Source organism: Leptonychotes weddellii, chromosome 11, assembly GCF_054177405.1.
Source record: "Leptonychotes weddellii isolate Sample4059 chromosome 11, ASM5417740v2, whole genome shotgun sequence".
In the NCBI taxonomy this organism is placed as follows: domain Eukaryota; kingdom Metazoa; phylum Chordata; class Mammalia; order Carnivora; family Phocidae; genus Leptonychotes; species Leptonychotes weddellii.
In genome coordinates, this window is record NC_138379.1 from 2,089,122 (window position 1) to 2,108,652 (window position 19,531).

At 55.1% G+C, this 19,531-nt stretch overlaps 1 protein-coding gene across 8 annotated transcripts in view; it reads right to left on the reverse strand.

Annotated features, from left to right (window-relative positions):
• Nucleotides 1–17,786, reverse strand: part of NADSYN1 (NAD synthetase 1) — a 33,670-nt gene extending 15,884 nt beyond the window's left edge. For 4 of the 8 annotated variants that reach the window (XR_014138434.1, XR_014138432.1, XR_014138433.1 and 1 more), the window contains exons 1-10: nt 17,606–17,786; nt 15,544–15,604; nt 13,660–13,776; nt 10,960–11,013; nt 10,414–10,503; nt 5,342–5,393; nt 3,801–3,920; nt 1,987–2,075; nt 1,748–1,865; nt 1,228–1,359 (exon numbers count right to left, since the gene is read on the reverse strand). Coding sequence is in view for 5 of the 8 variants with exons in the window: in XM_081797606.1 (XP_081653732.1) it covers nt 1,228–1,359; nt 1,748–1,865; nt 1,987–2,075; nt 3,801–3,920; nt 5,342–5,393; nt 10,414–10,503; nt 10,960–11,013; nt 13,660–13,776; nt 15,544–15,604; nt 17,606–17,690 (918 nt within the window). In the remaining 3 variants the exon portion in view is untranslated. Of the gene's footprint in view, nt 1–1,227; nt 1,360–1,747; nt 1,866–1,986; nt 2,076–2,216; nt 2,472–3,800; nt 3,921–5,341; nt 5,394–10,413; nt 10,504–10,959; nt 11,014–13,659; nt 13,777–15,543; nt 15,605–15,818; nt 16,017–17,605 lie in introns of those variants that run through there. The other 4 variants (XM_081797607.1, XM_081797609.1, XM_081797608.1 and 1 more) reach the window with 4 other exon arrangements.
• Nucleotides 17,787–19,531: the final 1,745 nt, after the last annotated feature.

Consider the following 19,531-nt stretch of genomic DNA (forward strand, 5'->3'; position numbering starts at 1 on the left):
CAAAAAAGAGAAGCTTCCAATTCATTTATATTATTCTATCTTCATGAAAAAATACTCCCAGTCAACTGATGTCACTAGAATATCGTGTCATTGCATGCAAGTTGGGGGCAGCGGGAGCTAGTCCTGTGCACCACCGCGTGACACAGGACACTCCTGCTAACAGGCCTGTGGGCATCTGCCGCTGTCAACACCGGGCCCGACCCAGGCTGGACACTTCCACAGAGAGAGAGAAAATAGAGCTCATCTGTCCTTTGGTCCTCCCGTCATTTCCCAAAGTGATGGGCCACCAAAGCCACCGTATTTTCCATGCGACAAACCCAAGGGAAGAGTGAGGCCACAAAACCAAAAACCAAAAACTATGGCATGAATCTTTTCATGAGAAGAAGACCCCATTCCACTTTTCCCCAAAACGGGTTAGCATCAACATAAACGCCCGACCCAGGCATCCACAGTGCCAGGCAGCCCACGAGGTTCGGAAGACCCCGAGGAGCGCGTCCTAGGGCACGGTCAGCAGCTCTGCTGCTCTGTGCAATGGCTCCGTGCGCCTCACGATTTCTTCTGATCATTTTGGGCGGATCACGGAGGACGTGGCAGGAGAGCATGGCCCGAGGACGGCGATGCCCTCTCTCCCTGAATGCTCGGACAAAATGAGGTAATTCCAGCCTGCGAGCCCCCTTGGGGAAACAGGTGGCAATGGTCCTCGGGTTTTCGTGTGCTTATGAATCACCTAGGTATATGCTTAAAATGCAGATCCCCAGGTAACCAACCCTGAGGCCTGGCTGGGGCCCAGAGCCTGCAGGGACCCACATGCCTGCTTCTCCTGGTGCAGGTGACCCCAGTCCACTGCCAATCAGTCCTGGGCAAGGTGCCCGCGGCTCTGACATGCGGCCCAGCGTCTGGGCCACATCGACCCGGCCTGAAGACAGCTAAGCATTCCAGGACGCGGGGGCAGGGTGGCGTCAGGCCGACAGCTGACACGCACGTGCCTGGACACGTGGGCAAGGGCAAGTGGGTCTCAAGTGGCCTCACCGAGCTCCCCTCTGCTCCACTGCTGTGGATGAGGCCCCCCACCAAACGCCCCTCCTCGCTGTGGGGACCGGTGCCTGCTTATTCCCCAGGCGGCTCCAGCTCCACGTCCTCCTGGGGGACCCAGGGGTCCCACGCTCTGCTGTCACCACCACCCCCCCCGGCGCGGTCACTCCCAGGGACGCGCGAGCTCACTCTTACCACGTCGTCCAGGGAGAACTGGGCCCCCTGCGCAAAAATGCGGCCGTTCATCGCGATCAGGGCGCAGCCGTCATAGTAGAGCCGGTCCCCGTCACAGCCCTTCTGATTGGCCAGCAGGTAGATCCCCCCGTTCTGGAAGACGTGAGTGGCAGCGGGACGTCACCTGCCCTTCCTCAGCCCTCCCGCCACACCATAAAGAGCTCCGCTGCAGGGAAACTGCCTGCACGCGGCGGGGGCCTGGGGGTGTGAGCCGGTGGCCACTGGCGGCACGAACCGGGTACCCTGCTCCAGAGGCAGGGATAGCAGCGCCTGCCTCCCTGGGGTGCGGCCAGGGTTAAATGAGGTCAGGCAGGTGGGGCCCCAGCAGAGGAGCCCATGCACATTTGCTGAGCACGGGCCCCAACTACGGGCACCGATGCCCACCACGCGTCCTTGCCGCCTGGGCTCCGGGGACCCAGGCGTGTGGGACGCGGCACTAGCCCGCAACATGCACGTTCCAGCATCGTGGCCCAACGCCTACCTTGGTGGTGGCCATGGTCACCAGATCCACCCTGGCGTGCGCTTTGCGCAGCACGTGGTGGCTGCCCGAGGCGTTGGTGAAGATCTCCACGCCGTCCAGACCCATGTCCACATGCGGGCTGTGGGCAGAGGCGGCTGACAGGAAGCGACGGGCTGTGCGCCCCGCCCTCCCAGCCCCGATGCCTCCACGGCCCAAGGCCTCGCCGCCAGGGCTGCCGCGCACAGGGGGCCAAGGCTGACCTGTGGGGTGTCCAGAGCTCCTCGCAGATCTCGCTCCCAATGCAGGTGTCCCAGGTGGCCAGCACTGCGTCTCCAAAGGGCACAGTCTCCTGCAGTCGGAGGACAAAGCGCACAAGATCCCTTGGCCATGCCCCGTCTGGGCTGCGTCCTGACCTCGCTGCCCTTCTCCTCCCAGCCCCAGCGTGGGAGCGTTCCCAGCCCAGGCGGCCCGGCACCAGAGGGAATCTCACTAGCCGGACGCTGTGCTCTGCATGGCTGCAGGGCTCACTGGGGCCGTGACAAACTGTCACTCTGCTCTTCAAGTTTCTGTTGGCACAAATCCCCACGGTCATCTTCGTTATTAAGAGTAAAGGGTCTCAGGGCGCCTGGGTGGCTCAGTTGTTAAGCATCTGCCTTTGGCTTGGGTCATGATCCCAGGGTCCTGGGATCGAGCCCCGCATTGGGCTCCCTGCTCTGCGGGAAGCCTGCTTCTCCCTCCCCCACTCCCCCTGCTTGTGTTCCCTCTCTCGCTGTGTCTCTCTCTGTCAAATAAATAAATAAAATCTTAAAAAAAAAAAAAAAGAGTAAATGGTTTCATTTAGCTGGCTGTCACACTTTGCACTTTTTTGCGTCACGCACACTCTCACCAGTCTGGCCAGGTGGTCCCACCCCTGTGCCTGGAAGGACCTGAGGATCATTTAAGAAACCTGAGCAAAGTCACCCAGCTCCCGAGCGGCAGGGCCAGAGTGCAAGTGTGTCCATCAGCAAGAACCACATTCACAAGCCACGCATGGTGGGAGCTCCCGGGCAGCGGCAGAGCCACCCTGGGCTGCCACACAGGTCTGAGGAGGCCCTGAGCCTACCAGGCGCTGACGGTCACGCGGGCGTGGGATGCTCCGGCGGGCACGCTGACGCTTCGGCACACGCCAGCCTGGTCCAACTTGGCTACCTCCCTTCATCCCAATGTTACAAAAGAGGCATCCCCTTGTTCAGCCAAAAAATAACCCCGAGGCCTGGAACACATCCTAGAACACTTGGCTCGGGCTCCCTGCGTGTGTGTGAGTTCGACACCCTTTACTCCTGATGGCGAGAGCCAGTGTAAACCTGGCCCTGTCTTCTCTGATGCGTCCTGCCCCGGACAAGGTCACTGTTCACTGTGGCTGTGAGGAGAGCCCTAACCCAGGACCCTCGCTGGCCGCCGTGGGACTGTGGGGCCCCTGCTCCCCTGGCAAACGTGAGCATGTGGGCATGGCTGGAATCCACACATCGTGAGAAAGCTCAGAGCAACAAGCTGGTAAACCACATATCCAGAGCCGTGCTCACTAACTACCCCAGGCCTGAACTGTCCACGTGCAGCGGGTCCTGGGCTGTCCTCGCCTTGTTCCTGGACATACCCCTGAACCTTAATCCCCAGTTACCGGGGCCTTCAATCAACTACCAGGCAAAACCCTTCCAACTGCAGACTCTGTCCCGTGTCAGCCTAGTGCGTCTCCACTGGGATGGATTTTAGGACATACTACGATCCCAGAAGAACGAAATGGGGAGCATCCTACTGTCAGGACTATCGCAGACACGTCTGTTTCAGACACAGACACGGAAACACACACACACACATACACACACACAGAGTCTGTTCTGGGTCATGACGATTTCAAAGTGTGCTCACTGCTGCAGTTCATGGTCAAATGAGTTTCCAGGTCACTTCAGAGGTGACCAGACCTGGCTGAGAGTCCCTGCCCAAACCTCAGCCATGCCCATCCCTGACTGTCCGCGCAGAAGGCGCCGAGCCCAAGCTGGCCTCTGGAAGGGCCTTGCTCACGAATCAAAGCTCGTACCAGAGACACAGTCCGGCTCCCGAGCAGAGGTAGCCTCCATCTGGGGGTAGGGCGGCCACTGTCCTCCAGGGAAAAGGCAGAGGAAACCACTGATGACCAAGAGGCAAAAGGAGCCAGAACCTGGTGGGAATCAGGGGAGAGGGACCCCTGCTCCAGCTCAGGTCCGTCCCTAAGGTCTAGCTGAATCCCTGCGAACCCCTCCACTGGAGAGACTCCGTAAATCGCCATGAACTACCTGGAGTGTAGTCATTAGGGGTACAGAGAACTTGGGGTTGTGGGCTCAACGGTGTCCCGCTCAGATTCCTATGTTGGAGCCCTGACTCCCAGCACCTCAGAACCTGACCGTATCTGGAGCTGGGGCCTTTACAGAGGTGATCGAGGTAACACGGGGTCACCGGGATGGGCTCCGATCCCATATGACCGGGGTCCTTATAAGAAAAGGACATCAGGACATAGACCTGCATGGAGGGACGACCCTGTGAGGACACAGGGAGAGCACGGCCGTCCACACACAAGGAGAGAGGCCTCAAGAGGACCCCGCCCTGCCCGCGCCTTGCATCTCAGGCATCGGCCTCTGGGACTGAAAGTTATCTGTTATTCAACAACATCCCCTCCATCTGAGGTGCTTTTTTATGGCAGCCTGAGCAAATTAATACACCTGGCAACCAGTATGGGAACTCAGGCAGAAACTAGAGAAGTCAGGGCCCCCCTAGAGCACCCCTCTGTGCCCCGGCTTCCAACCACCTGTGGGAAATGGATAGAGCAGGGTTCCAGCTGTCACCGCAGCAGCTTCCCGTAGGAAGAGGGTGGACGCGGCCCCCAGATCAGGCTGGACGATCACAGCTCTGAAGGCCGGGCCAGCCAGATCCAAAAGACACAACAGATGTCCAATGCTGGTTCTTCACAGACTCAATAGGCAGCCACGTAAAGTCTTCCTAAAGTTTTGTAACTAGAACCTCTCCCCCCGCCCAAACTTGGCTTCTTGGGTGGTCCCATGGCCCAGGCAGCAGTCCCAGCAAGAAAGAGCCCACTGGGTTGCCTGGGTGGCTCAGTCGTTGAGCGTCTGCCTTCGGCTCAGGTCATGATCCCGGGGTCCTGAGATCGAGCCCCACATCGGGCTCCCTGCTCAGCGGGAAGCCTGCTTCTCCCTCTCCCACTCCCCCTGCTTGTGTTCCCTCTCTCGCTGTGTCTCTCTGTCAAATAAATAAAATCTTTAAAAAAAAAAAAAAAGAGCGAGCCTGCTAAGGTGGGGTGGGGACCCCTCCCCCAGCTCCCCGGAGTACCCCAGCAGGTGAGCCGGAGAGGGGGAGGCACGAACAGGCAGAGCATCACTGACGTAAGAGAAAGGGGGCGCCCAGCATGCCCCAGGGTTCCAGCCTCCCTACTTGCACAGGAATCTCTCCCCTTGTTTGGTTTTATTCCTTCACCAGTCAGGGCGGGTTCTGGGGCCTTGACCCGAAGAGTCCTGCCCCACGTGGTGCACTGTTAGCCTAGAACAGTGACATGTGGCTGGAAAATGAGATCTACTCCCAGACACTCACCTGCTTTGTCACGTCCTGTATCATCCGGGGGAGAAAATACTCCTCTGTTTGCCTGGGGAGGGAAACACCACAGACTTGAAGATGAGCATCTCGGAAAGCAGGACAGATGGCATCCCAATGTGAGCAAATGCCAACCCGGGAGCTTCGAACCCACGAATAGGCAGAGGGCTGTCAGCTGCTCACACGTGCCTCAACTATCCCCTTCAGAGAAAGGGAAGCATGTAGGGTGAACAGAGAAAGCTCCGGTGCGCTTTCCTCGCGGACACCATGGCACCCAGGGGGCTCCGACCGACTCAGCTTCCCGCGCCTTGCTGTCCAGCACTCCTGAGACACGTCACAGGCATTCTCTCCAGGGTGGTCACGTTGCCCCAGGGAGAAATCTAGCTGGAACTCCTGATCAAAGTTTCTGAGTCCGAAAGATCACATTGCATTAACCCGATGCACAACTGCAAACCCATGTTATCACCGAGATGACAGAATTAGTCTCCCAACGGTACAAGACAGACAGAGTCTGATACACACTTCGGTACAAGGCCTCCCAGGGGGCTGCACGGATGGCTAGAATGTAAGAAATACACGGTTCACAGATCCGACCTCAAATAGGCTGTTACAAGATGCACTACTAAGACCTTTAATTACGTATATTTCTTTTTTCTTTCTGAGAAATTCACAAGAACCTTCCAGAATGACTTTAGCAGCTTTTACTTGAATAAATCGTTAACGCTCGGAAATTGGAGGGTGCTGCCTTCTCTCCTGCGCTAAGGACGGGGACGGGGACACTCGACCCTGCTGACCTCCGAGCCGCCCTGCCATCCCAGTGAGCTCTCTATCCACCATGGGCAGGTTTGCTCTCGTTACTGTGTCAAAATTCTCTTTAAAGGGAAGAACGCCCCCCACCCCAAGGTTTCTCCTTTCCTCTCCTTCCCCTCCACCCCCACCAAGACCCACTGAGTACCAGACCAAAGCAACACCACCAGGAGATGGTATGTGCTCCCCTCCATGTCCACTCTCTGCTCCAAGGCCAGCGAGCACCTCGTACGTGGCCGGTGAGCTTCTCCAGGGTTCATAAAGAGCCAAAATATCATGAGTAAAAGTCCCGCAGTGTAGCCTGTCATCCAAAGCGTGGCTCAGGCTGGTCCAACCTCCTCCCGTGGTCCCCACACCTGACTCCTCTGCATGGCCTAAGCCTTTCTCTAGCTGGATGCCCTTTCTTCCCAGCCAACATCCTCTGGAAAAAACCTAGCTGCGGATTCCTGCCAAGAAACCAGTTTTGGCCATGCTGATTACATGCCTTCTCCACCCCCAAGGAGCTACAAGAGCCCCTGTGATTCCTGTCTCGCTGTGCTTAAATCTGGGGGTACATCTAAGAACATAAGGAAAATGAGCAGATTCTTTTTTTTTTTTTTTTTAAAGATTTTATTTATTTGACAGAGAGAGACACAGCGAGAGAGGGAACACAAGCAGGGGGAGTGGGAGAGGGAGAAGCAGGCTTCCCGCTGACCAGGGAGCCTGATGCGGGGCTCGATCCCAGGACTCTGGGATCATGACCTGAGCCGAAGGCAGACGCTTAACGACTGAGCCACCCAGGTGCCCCAAATGAGCAGATTCTTAAGTTTCCTGCAGTCAAGAGCCAGGTTATTTTTTTCTGTTTTCTTAAGAGGCCTGAACCTGTCATGCGGTCATTACTAAGGTGGGGACAAAGTAACATGCCCAGTTATGGAAACCATACTGGCACAGCGCCCAGAGGGTAAAAATTTCTCGTTTCCACGGTGCCTAAGTGTGAGCCGGCTGCTCCGGCTCGGTGCCTGCCACCACCCCTTCCACAGGCACAATCATGCCAGCGACCGTCTGAAGGAGCCACCATGAGGCCCACACACCCACACGACAGAGACGAGAGATCCTAGACGCCCAGGAAATTCAGAGACAACGTGCCCAGTAAAAGATCTCAAAGAAGAGATGATCAGACAGTGGAAAAAGAAAAAGGGAGCCTGCACATGGTGAAAAGGATCTGAAAAACTGCAAACGTGCACAGATCTGAAGAACAGAGCCTCCCGTGAGCACGGCACAGAGGAAAGATTTAGGGGAATGAACCCCAAGAGAAAATACAGGTACGTGGGTAGAGAGCCGACGAAAGACCAGGACCCGTGATGCCCGACAGCAAAGGCTCCTGGACAAGAAGAACAAAGAACAAAAGCCTCTGAAAATGGGAAATAAGAAAATGTTCCCAAAATTAAAGTCCCAACAGTAGGAGCACCTGGGTGGCTCAGCTGGTTAAGCGTCTGCCTTCAGCTCAGGTCATGACCCCAGGGTCCTGGGATCGAGCCCCGCATCAGCTCCCTGTTCAGCAGGGAGTCTGCTTCTCCCCCTGCTCCTCCCCCTGCTCGTGCACTCTTGCTCTCTCTCAAATGAATAAATAAATAAGTCTTCAAAAAAATTAAAGTCCCGATGGTCAGGTCAAAACCACTGGGCACACATGGTTAGGACAGCAGAGGCCCAGCACGGACGAAGCTCTGCCCATGGAGGAACGGCCCCGCCGACAGCTTCGCACCCTTACGGCCGGCGGTCGGTGCACCTGCTCTCGGCCTCGATGTGACTCACACTGTCCCCACTCTCCACACCCTGCCGCTCGCTGTGGACGTCCCGCCTCACCCCTGCCTCATCCCTGTGAGGTGCCCACAGGCTCACGGCACACGGGGGGCGGGGGGCGCTATCCTTCACAAGACCCCTTGGAGTGGCGCCCTCGCCAGGACCTGGCGCTCTCCAACCTTTTAATTTTACCGCTCGGGTGGCACAGAAAGAAATCTCACCATGGTGCCTGTTCACATCGGCCTGGTTTCTAGCAATATCCAGCATCGATTCACATGTTTGTTTTTTGCTTCTATCAAATTTCTCCCTTGCTCTTTGTACCTTTATTTTTCTGTTTGAGTTTCTCTGAGTATTTTTTCTGTTTTTTATTGATTCAGGAGTCCTTTAAATCCCTGAGCAACAACCTTTGGGCATTCGACAAATATTTGCTGGGTCCCCACCACCTGCCAGCACTCTTCTCAGAACTAAGGAAACCACAAGGACATGGATGCCATGTTAACACCTGCCATGCGCTGTGCTCAGCGCTTTACACACAGACTCTGTCATCCCCACAACCACAGCCCTGCGGGATCACTGCCGTGACTGTCCCCAAGGCAGAGAGAGATCGGGTCGCTCTGCTGGCCCGAAGTGGCCCAGCTGAGTGGCAGAGGCAGGCTCGACCTCCCAACTCCAGAGACACCTGCTCTGTAAGGGCTGCAAACTAACCCCTGTGTGGTTCAGTCAAGGAGGGCACTCAAATAAAGTGCTTTACATAAGAAAGCATGAGAAAACGAGAAAGAGCTCTCAAAACGAAAAATAAGATAGCTAAATGTAAATTTCAGTAGAGCAGGGAGTAAGATGATGGAATCTTCTAGAATGTGGGAAAGAAAAGATAAGATGACTAGAGGAAATGGTCCAGGAAATCGAACCCCCAAGCAAGAGGTGTTCCAGAAACAGAAAATAGAACAGAAACTCGCCCAGAAAGGACAGGACAACCTTTCCCAAGACTAAGGGACCAGGGTCTCCGGGTCACAAGGGCCACAAGAGGGCTTCACACAAGGGCCCAAAGACCCACACCAAGGCCCATATAACAAAATTTTAAAAGACCAAAGATAGTAAGAAGCTTCTCCATGTGCCCAGGAGAAAAGAAAAGAATCACGTGAGAGCTAAAAAGACTCTGAGTAGCACCAGACTTCTCCCCAGCAAGAGCACAAGCCAAAGGCAATCCTACACACGATACATTTAAAACTATGCAGAAAAGTTATTTTTAATCTAGGATTTTTTTCTTTTAATTCTGCAGAACTATTCATCACGTGTAAGAGTCCAATAAAGACATCTGCACGCAGGCAAAATGTTAAAAAATTCACCTTTAATGGATCGTTGCTTAGAAAGTATGATATCATGATTTACCTTAAGAAATATATTTGGTCTTCCTGGCACTGAGCTCTTAAAGCCCTTGGATTTTCCGGAGATAAGAGCCATACAGGTGTTTTTACATTAATGGTGTCAGTGGGAAAGGCCCTCTGGTTGCCAGGGGAGCCAAGCCAGGGATCAGGAAGTTGGAGCTTTTGGACCCACCTCCAGACCTGGGGAGGGAGCCAGACTGGGGGTTGAGTTCAGTGGCCAAAGGCCAATGATTTCATGAATCATGCCTTGTAATGAAGCCTCCAGAAAACTTCCAAGAATGAGGTTTGGGGAGTTCTTGGGTTGGTGACCGCATGGAGATCCGGGGAGAACAGTACACCCCCAGAGCCCGCCCTGTGCATCTCTCCCACTTGGTTCTCTTGATTATATCCTCTTAGAGTAAACCGTGATCTAGAAGTCAACCTCGGAGGGAGTGGTAGGAACCTATGGAATATACTAGAAGCCACATGCCAGCAAATGAGCAACTCGTCAGAGACAGTGATGCAGGGGGCTGGTCAGCCCAGGACGGCGAGAAGTCCCACAGAACTGTGCAGGAAGGGGGTGGCGAAAGTACAGAAAACCCCGAAGTTTTCCTACATACAGCTATGCAGCGTCTCAAGATACAATGTCGGAAGCTGCACCTGCTACAGCCACAGTACCACATAAACGTCAGGAACCCCGGCGAGAACAGCGGACAGGTTTCTCACCCAGGGGTGACCATGCCCCCAGGGGACATTTGCCAAAGTCAGGAGACATCCAAGGCTGTCACAAACAGACTACCTACGGGGGAGGCCAGGGAGGCTGCCGCACCCCTTGCCATGCAGAGGACAGCCCGAGGCCGCGGTGGATACCCCGGCGTACAGGATGACTCCGGACATGAGACGTCCGATGGGCCACGGTCGATGAGCTTTCCGTAATCAATCGGCCGTACTGTAACCAGCAGCCTCAAGACAGCTGTACCTAAAATGGCAGGCACTTGCCCCCAGATTCTCTCGTATCTCCCCCAGGATGCAGACCACGACTCTGCCCAGGGAAGACATGAAACAAGCATCCACAGAGTGGCCACAACCTGTGCTTCCCTGCTCGGGGCGCCGGGGACTCACCGGTTCCGTGACCACGGGGTGAACCAGCGCAGTTCCCGGTAGTTGCCTTCGTTGGCCAAGGCCATTTTGGGTCTGATGAGCAGGATTCTCCTGCAGGGAGGAAAACAGGACGGCTCTTGAGATGAACACCCGTTAACAAGGGGCGGCCCACAGGTCCACCCTCCCCTGACGGTGGACGATGACTGAGCCGCCAAGACCCAGCAGGTGTGCTGAGCTGTGCGGGCAGCTGACGTCCGGGGTCCGCCAAGACAGCAGGACACACTACCCTCCGTCGAACGGCAGCAGCCCACCCTGCGGTCTCTCTCCTTCTAATACCCGAAGGTGAGCGTGGTGGGCAGAGGCCAGGAGAAGCAGTGATGCCTGGGTCACCTGCCCGTATGTGGGCCCTCCCTAAGGACCAGACATTGCCGGAAGCTGCCTCTTAGCACACGGCTCCCAGGGAGCATGCGGTTCCCAGGGCGCATGCGGTTCCCAGAGAGCATGCCGCAGGGCAGCAGAGCCTGGGGGAGGCGGCGCGCGGGGCACTCTCTCCCGGCCACCACCTACCTGTTAAGAAATATCACCCTGCAGTTGTAGCGGACATTCCGGTGCATGACAGGCCTGCGGAGAGAGGGGGCACACACGTGTCTGAGAACAGCAAAATCCTATGTTCGTTTTAGTACGAAGCCTCCTCGAGCCCTGGAGGAGAAGCAGAAGGCTCCCCAGTAGCTTTCTCAGAGGGTTTCTGCCCTGAGATAGGCTCTAAAGCGGGAGAGACTCTTCCAGTGGAGCGTAATCATTCCCTCTCAGGGCTCTTCCTCTCTCCTGGAACATTCTCAGACCTTCCAGTGGCTGCCCCCCCCCCATCTGCACGTAGCCCTGTCACCGTGTCACCTCTCCGTCCCCTACTGGCCTTAAGCACCAGCCCCTGCGCCTTCCTGGTTCTCCTTCAGAGCACCTCCTGACCTGTGGCCTGCGCCCCTTCCATTTGCCCACCACTCTGTCTGGACCCCTCCCACAGATACTGTGCTTCACATCTCCCCACTCATGTCCTCCCCCTCTGCAGGAAGCGGGGCACTCTGCTAGGGGGAAGCTGGCCAGGTATCAAGGACATCATGATATTATTATTGTTTTGTTTAGAAGCTTATAGGTCCAAATAAATGTTAGATGTGAAAAGAAAATATCTTTATAAATATGAGTCTTAATATCTTAAGAGTAAAACGTATAAAAATAAAAATAGTATTATAGGGCGCCTGGGTGGCTGAGTCGGTTGAGTGTCTGATGCTTGATTTCGGCTTGGGTCATGATCTTGGGGTTGTGAGATCGGGCCCCACGCCCGACTCCCAGCTCAGCGAGGCATCTGCTTCTCTCCCTGTCCCTCTGCCCCTCCTCCTTCTCCCTCTCTCAAATAAACAAATAAATCTTTTTAAAAAGTAGGATTATAAACTCTAAGCCAAGAGAAGAAAGTGGAGCACAGAAAAGCACCAAAGCCAAGGGAAACCCATAGGGAGACAACAGGGCCCGAGCAGGACTATGCCCCTGTGGCAGCTGAATCAGGAAGCGCAGGGACGTCCACGTCCTAATTCCTGGAGCCCGAGGAATTGTAATGTAAGCCCCCTCACATGACGACAGGGGCTTTGCACACCCTGAGATGGGGAGATTATCCTGGACTACCTGGGCCGCCCAACGTAGTCACCAGGTCCTTACATGAGGGAGGCGGGGGTCAGAGCAGGAGCAGAGGTGTGGGAGACCACTGCTGGCTCTGAAGGTGGACCAGGGGTCCTGAGGGATGCAGGGGCCTCGCCAAGCAGGACTGCCCCCCAAGAGCCTCCAGGACCCAGCCTGGCTGATCTGAACCATTTTTCAGACTTCTGATGTCCACAAACATAAGACAAAAAACTTGTGTTGCTTTTGTGTTTTACGTTTGTGGTCATTTGTCACAGCAGCGATAGGAAACATCCAGAATCATGATAAACGTGAACAAACTGGGTTAAAAATCCTGTCTGTGACCTGTACCTCTGAAATAAATAATACATTATATGTTAAAAAAAAAAAATAGCAGGAGGGGAAGAATGAAGGGGGAGAAATCGGAGGGAGAAACGAACCATGAGAGACGATGGACTCTGAGAAACAATCTGAGGGTTCTAGAGGAGAGGGGGGTGGGGGGGTGGGTTAGCCCGGTGATGGGTATTGAGGAGGGCACGTTCTGCATGGAGCACTGGGTGTTATACGCAAACAATGAATCACGGAACCCTACATCGAAAACTAATGATGTAATGTATGGGGATTAACATAACATAATAAGGGCGCCTGGGTGGCTCAGTTGGTTAAGCGACGGCCTTCGGCTCAGGTCATGATCCTGGAGTCCCGGGATCGAGTCCCGCATCGGGCTCCCTGCTCGGCGGGGAGTCTGCTTCTCCCTCTGACCCTCCCCCATCTCGTGCTCTCTCTCTGTCTCTCATTCTCTGTCTCAAATAAATAAATAAAATCTTTAAAAAAAAAAAAAAATAACATAATAAAATTGAAAAAAAGAAGAAGAAGAAAAAAAAAACCCGTCTGTGAGCTGCTGAAAGGAGGCCCCAGTAAACACGGGTCACAGGAGGTGGAAGGAAGTGGTGGGCACACGCAAGGCTGCGCTAAGAGGAAAGCAAACAGGGCTCTGCTTCCGTCAGGCAGAACCGACCTGAAGATTTAAACAGGAAGGACACATGAGCCCACTGAGGGGCTCTGGCTTTGCAAGGACGGCACACACAGTAGCGGAATCCCACCCGTACGACCCGCGCCTGGGGACCCGCGCGCTACGTGCCCGCGCCATACGGAACCTGCCCCCTACGTACCCGCACCGTATACACCTGCTCCTCTGGACCCCACCCCTACGTACCCACGCCACATACAACTGCACCATCCGGAACCATATGGCCTGCGTGTTGATGTGGAGTGATGTGGCCTCATCCCAAGACTTACCATTAAGTGAAGAAAGTTCCATATGTGTGACGGGGTGAACACCATGCTCCCACGGTGCACAGTGTGCTCCCACACGGGCAGGAGCTTCTCGGGGAACCTGTAAAAGCTGCTTCCTAGAGCTGCCTCCGTTGGGGGACCTAGGGGTCTACAGGCTGGGGGGCGTACAAAACCCGCTTTGCAACATAAGGCCTTTTGTATCTTTGAAGTGTGCAGATCCCGAATCCCTGAAGGTAGGCCAGCTCGCACCCTGAACCTCCCTTGTTTTCTGAGCTTGCCTTCCCAGATGTGCGTGTTAGCACTTACAGTCCCACGTCGCAGATGATATCCTGAGTGACCGGAGAGTCCAGAAGGGCGGCCAGGACTTGGAGTGAATGCAAGAGGGTGTCCGATTCGTAGTAATGATCCCAACACCCGTAGCCACTGCAGAGGAAGGGAGCAGGCAGGTGAGCCCTGGAGACGCACTGGGGGAGTGGGGAGGGGCGGCAGGGGCCCACGGGCCAATGGGGTCGGAACATGCAGGGCTGCAACCAGCGATTCCACTGTGCAACCGGAGTTAGGATCACTGCTACAAAAGAGGATGCATTTCCCCAAAAATGAAGAAACCTCTGGCCCCAGGCTCTTTTTTCCTAGCTTTAAGTTACAATGAGAAATTCTCTCTTGTGTCAACATGTCTGCCTGTGGATGTTTTTTTAACTTTTAATGCAGCCAAAATCACATTGATCTACAAAGCCGAACCCACAGGAACACGTTCCTCAGACAAGGAAGATCATTAATATCATTCCATTATCACTCACAGAGTGACTCCTACTTCTTGCTATGGTTTGTGCTGGTAGCAGGCTGGATGGTGTCCCCCAAAAAGCTGTGTCCACCTCCTAACCTCCAGAGCCCGTGAATGTGACCGTACTGGGGAAAGGGTCTTTACAGAGGTTATTAAGGATCTAAAGATGAGATGAGCCTGAATGACCTAGGCAGGTGCTGAATCGAACAGGAGGAGGAGAAGACATGGAGGGGAGCGGTGTAAAGACAGAGATAGGCGGGACGCGGCCACAGGACAAGGGGTGGGAGCGGAAGCTGGAGGAGGCAGGAAGGATCCTCCCCTGGAGCTTTTGGAGGAAGCTTCTGGCCTCCGGAACTGTGAGAGAGTCAGTTCCAGCTGTTTGAGGCCACCCAGCTTGTCGATCCTGTAACTAACATCCTCCGCCTTATAAAATGACGGGTCCAGATTTGGGGGCCAGGTGTGGGGAGAGCACAGGACAAAGAAAGGAGTAAGAACCTAACCTGGAGGTGTCTGGACAGCGATTATGCCAGGGGGACTGGGCTGCTGAGGGCAACCCTGCAGTGGGAAGAACAGACAAAATACAAACACTGAGCCAGGACCTCAGGGGTAGAGATCATTTACACACCCCAGGACCCCAGGGGCAGAGGAGTGTCTTGAAGAGCAGGTTAAGTGAGGGTGCAAATGCTCTTGGCTACCACGGGAGACACAGCCCGAGCTGAAGTTGAGATTCCAAAGACAGAAGTCCAGCTCTCGAGGAAAAGGACAGGAGTGGCCTCAAGGGCGAATACAAAGACACCTGGGAGGTGAGACTTTCTGTTTACACAAAGCCCAGAATCTAAGGCAGGGACATGGCCTGAGGAGGAACTTCTGATCCCACAAATGGCCAGGACCTGTAAACACGTGGGAACCCAGAGGGCAGCTGACATCTGTCACAAAAGAACCGTAGCTCATAAGACACTTGCACGCAGCGACCACTTGCTTATTTCTGAATAAGGGACAAGGAGGAACTGGCTTCCCGATCACTTCGAACAGGCAGAGTGGAAGTGATCACTCACACTCACTTGTGGAGAGATGCCGAGACCAGTAAGTGAAACGTGCTTGTGACCAAACATGAGAGGGAGGGCCTGGGGAGGGTGGTGGCCAGCAGAAGCGGCTTGGACATCAGTCCAACTGCCGAGTCCTTGCTCCTCTAGTGACCCGACATGGGGCTCCAGGCTGGCCCAGCCTGGCTGGGCACTCTTGCTCAGAGGCATCAAGCAAGCCTACTCGCGGGCTTTCGATGCCCCTCAACAGGCCCGCCCATCTGCACCTCTCCATACCCACCCCCCTTCCCAGCGTTTCCACTGCGGGGAGCTGATGCGGATCCCTCCACCTGCCTGCCCTGTGGGGTCTGTGTGTTCTGCTCTCACCATATTTCCAGTTCTGGTCCCAGCCTGTATCTTGCTCCTTTGCGTTTGGCAATTTCAATACCTGAGAGAGAGAGAGAGAGAGAGAGGGGAACAATTTCAGCACCTACAACATGGTCAGAGGCAGATAAAACACTGCTGTAATAGGCGTGATAAAAAGCCAAACCACAAACAAAAGCACTCAGTGATCTCCCTGACCCCATGCAGCCAAGGACAGGCTCTCCCACAGACCCTGCTTACACCGGAGGGAAATAAGACACAGGGCCTGCAGGGCTGACCTTAGCACCTGGGAGGAAGCAGCCACACCCTGGTAGTTCATTAACGGGCAGATATGGAAGACCGTGTGCAGGGAGAGGGCAGGACTCGAAGGACCACAGCCTACAGCAGCACTGGAAACCTCTGGTTTGGGGCAGCGGGGCCCAATGTGCACCTGCGGAGGAGAGGCCACCTGAACAGAGACTCAGCTCTGGCCACCGACCGCCTCGCTCCAATTAGATATGCTCTGCACTCTGATAAGATGAAAGCAGATTGAGGTTGAAAAAAAGAGGTTGAAGGTCTGGGGCACATGGCTGAAAAGATGCCCTCTCTAGCATCCTCCTGTTCTTACTGCAAACACTCTTGCAGGGAGCAGCTCAGAACAAGACGGCCTGGGGTGAGCACACCTGCAGGGTTGCCCAGGACAGCCCCACTCTAGCTATAGGTCTGAGTAATTGGACCTTTCATGCTCACAGATGGGCTGGTGCCAAGGCTCACTATATGGGGCCCCCCCCCACAACAACCACACCCTAGTCTCTAAGATTGCAGGCTCACCCCTTACTCTGCTTCCCTCTAGGGGCTGGCTTCTCGCAAAGTCTACCCATCAGGACAGTCTCTAGGCACCAGACACAGTAACAGCACTCCCGTCTGTCTTAAAGTCTGACTTGCTTCAAGCTCATGTGCTCCTTGCTTGCTGACCTAAGTCCCTGGGTCTGTAACAGAACTAACCTACTGTCCTTGAGATTTGCAGACCACTGGGCTCACGGAGTGAAGGACCTGACTCTCCCAGATGATGAGCCCTGACAGCATTCGAGAACAGCTGAGGGGGCGGGATGCTAGCGAGTCCGTTCAGGGTCATGTCCACATCTAACTGCCATCTGGGCACCTGCTTCTCCTGCATGCAGCCCCTCTCCCTCTTCCTGCACCATCCCTTTTGAAACCCTCGGGCTCCCCCTGGATGGGAAAGATGGACTTTGACACGTTAGTTCAACATCTTCCCAGGTTGCCTGGTTCCTGAATAAAGCAAGTTTTTCTTTACTCCCCATCACTTGTGTTGATGGCAAGCTGCCGAAACTGAGTTAGGAACCAGTTCTCTGTCTGGTAACAAGACCACCTTTCGTGGGACACTTCTTCACAACATCTTCGCTGGTGGTTGACCACCCTCTTCCTTAAATGCCTCTAAACATGGACAACTCAGCCCTTCTCAGGCATCTCAGCCCTAACTAAGCCACACTGGACCCCGGAGGTGTCTGAGGACAGGTAAGCCTCAGTCTCTCATCTCCATCTCTGCCTCTGCAGCCACGCTTTTCCTACCACGAGTGTATACCATGGGTACCCCCAGGAACGGTAAACCACCCCCAATTCGGGGGGGGCCTGGGCACTTACGGGGGCATCATTATGCATCATCTTATCCGTCCCCACCAATTCGGGGGGGGCCTGGGCACTTACGGGGGGGTCATTATGCATCATCTTATCTGTCCCCCCAATTCAGGGGGGGCCTGGGCACTTACGGGGGGTCATTATGCATCATCTTATCTGTCCCCAAGCCCAGGGCTGCGACTTTCCACAGACCAAGGTTGTGTGTACCTCACAAGCAAGCAGGCCCGGCAGGCCTGGACCTTCGCCAACCCCCACCCCATAACCCTGTCACTCCGGCCCCACTTGCCCCACCCCGTCCCCCCTCACACCCTGTCCCCCTCGGAACCCCGCTCCCCCCCACCCCGACCTCCCCACACCCAGTCCCACCAGCCTGTCCTACCCTGTCCTCCCACTCCTCCCACTGCCCCCACCCCGCCGCCCCGAGACTCACTCTTTAAAATCCTCTGCAAATTACCCTCGAAGTCCAGGGCCCATTGGTTGAGCGCGCAGGTGGCCACGGTCACCTTCCGGCCCATCCTGGCCGCACTGGCCTGGCCTCTTCCGGGTCGTCCCGCGGGGTCTGGCCGGGGTTGGACAGCTGAGCCGCGGCGACAGGCCCCGCCCACGCCCCGCCCACGCCCCGCCCGCGGAGTCGCGGCCGCTCCTGCGCAGGAAGGAGGCCCGTCCGCTCCGCCCCACCGCGAACCCCGGATGAGTTCCTGCAGCCCTGCGACCCACCGCAGGGGCCGGCGGCCGGTCCCCGGAGCGAGCGCAGCTCCACTATTTTATTCCACACCTCCCCACAAACTGCACCCAATCTGCTTCTTCAACTTGGCTGTTTCCCCTCGTAATGTTAGATACGTCGTTTTCATCCTTCTTCTGCAGTTGGGTGCTGCGTGAGCTCTCCATTCAGTGCCGGAGGGCGTGCTCAGCGCTGCGCCCGCACGCGCGCACGCGCTGGCTCTGTTTTCCTTTCCAAGAGCGGGCCTCTGTGCGGGCCGCGCCTCGTTTCCCTAGGCCTACAGGTCCCGCAGCCTGGCGGGGTGCAGTTATGCTCTTGCCACATTTCTTACCCGGAGCGCTCGTAACGATCTACTGCGGCAGGCTTTCGCTTTTTCTTAACACAGCTCATTCTTTCGTCCATTTAGGTAGGGTAGGAATCCAATTTTTTCCCGTATGAATAAGTAACTCTCACTGTCATTGAACAGTCCGTCTTTTTCTCCCGACTTGCGATGCTGCTTTTGTCATACACGTTTTCACATTTAAAATACTTTTTCCCCCATCTCTAAAGTAATGCTTGTTCATGATGGACAATTGGAAGAAGGAAAGGGAGGGGGAGGGGAGGGGAGGAGAGGGGAGGGAGGCTGGGGCAGTGCTCTAGATTAAGGCTAAGGAGCCGTGACACCTGACGCACAGAGTGGTTTCCCGATTGGATCCTGACTTTTAATAAACAGCTATAAAGGACATGAATGGGACGATGGGGGGAAAACTGAATATGAACAATATATTAGATAATAGCATTGGGTTGATACAAAATTTCCAAAGTGTAATGTATTTCATTTGGGTAATGTAAGAGATGGTTGCTGAAGTATTTAGGAAGAAGACATCACCTGCGGCTAATTAATGGTTCAGGGAAAAAAGTGGGGGATGGATACAGAGAGAGAGAGGGAGAGAAGGAAATTAAATGTGGGAAACTGTTAGCAGCTGCTGAATCTAGGTATATGGGTGCTCACTTTAGTATATATTCAACTGGTGTGTGTTGACATTTTTCAAAATAAAAAACTGCAGAAAAAACGTATCTCTGTGAGGGACACAGAGCTGTGCCAATCGGATCCCTATGCAAACAAGACCTTGTCCCAAATGTTGGGAGTGGGGCCAGCAGACACCTTCAATTGCCCACCCCTCCAGCGGCTGCTTGGGTTGTACAGCTGCCCTGCCCAATGTCATGGCCTTGCAAGGGTGGCCCTGTCCAGTAGCTGATCTCCGGAGGCAGGAGTATGTATGTGGCTTGGGCATTCCTGCCAAGCGGGACAACTGTCGTGGCTTCTTATCTGCCCCATGCTGTTGGCCCCTGCCGGGCTTGCATGGCAGTTCAACTTCTCTTTCTTTCCAGCGCTGCTGCTTCTTTCCCCTCTCATCTCTGCACAGGTGTGATCCTGACCCGAAACTCCATCTCCCTCACTTCTGGGGGAACCAGACCTGCCAGGCCTCCTAGCAGAGCCTTCCCTGACACCCCCAAATCAAACTGCTCTAATCCTCTGCACAGCACCTTCACCACCTGACACTCCACCTATTTGATTATTGTTTATTGATTATTGCTCTCCCCCCCGCCCCTAACAGTGGTGACCCCTAGGAGCAGGGATGTTGTCCGTTTTGT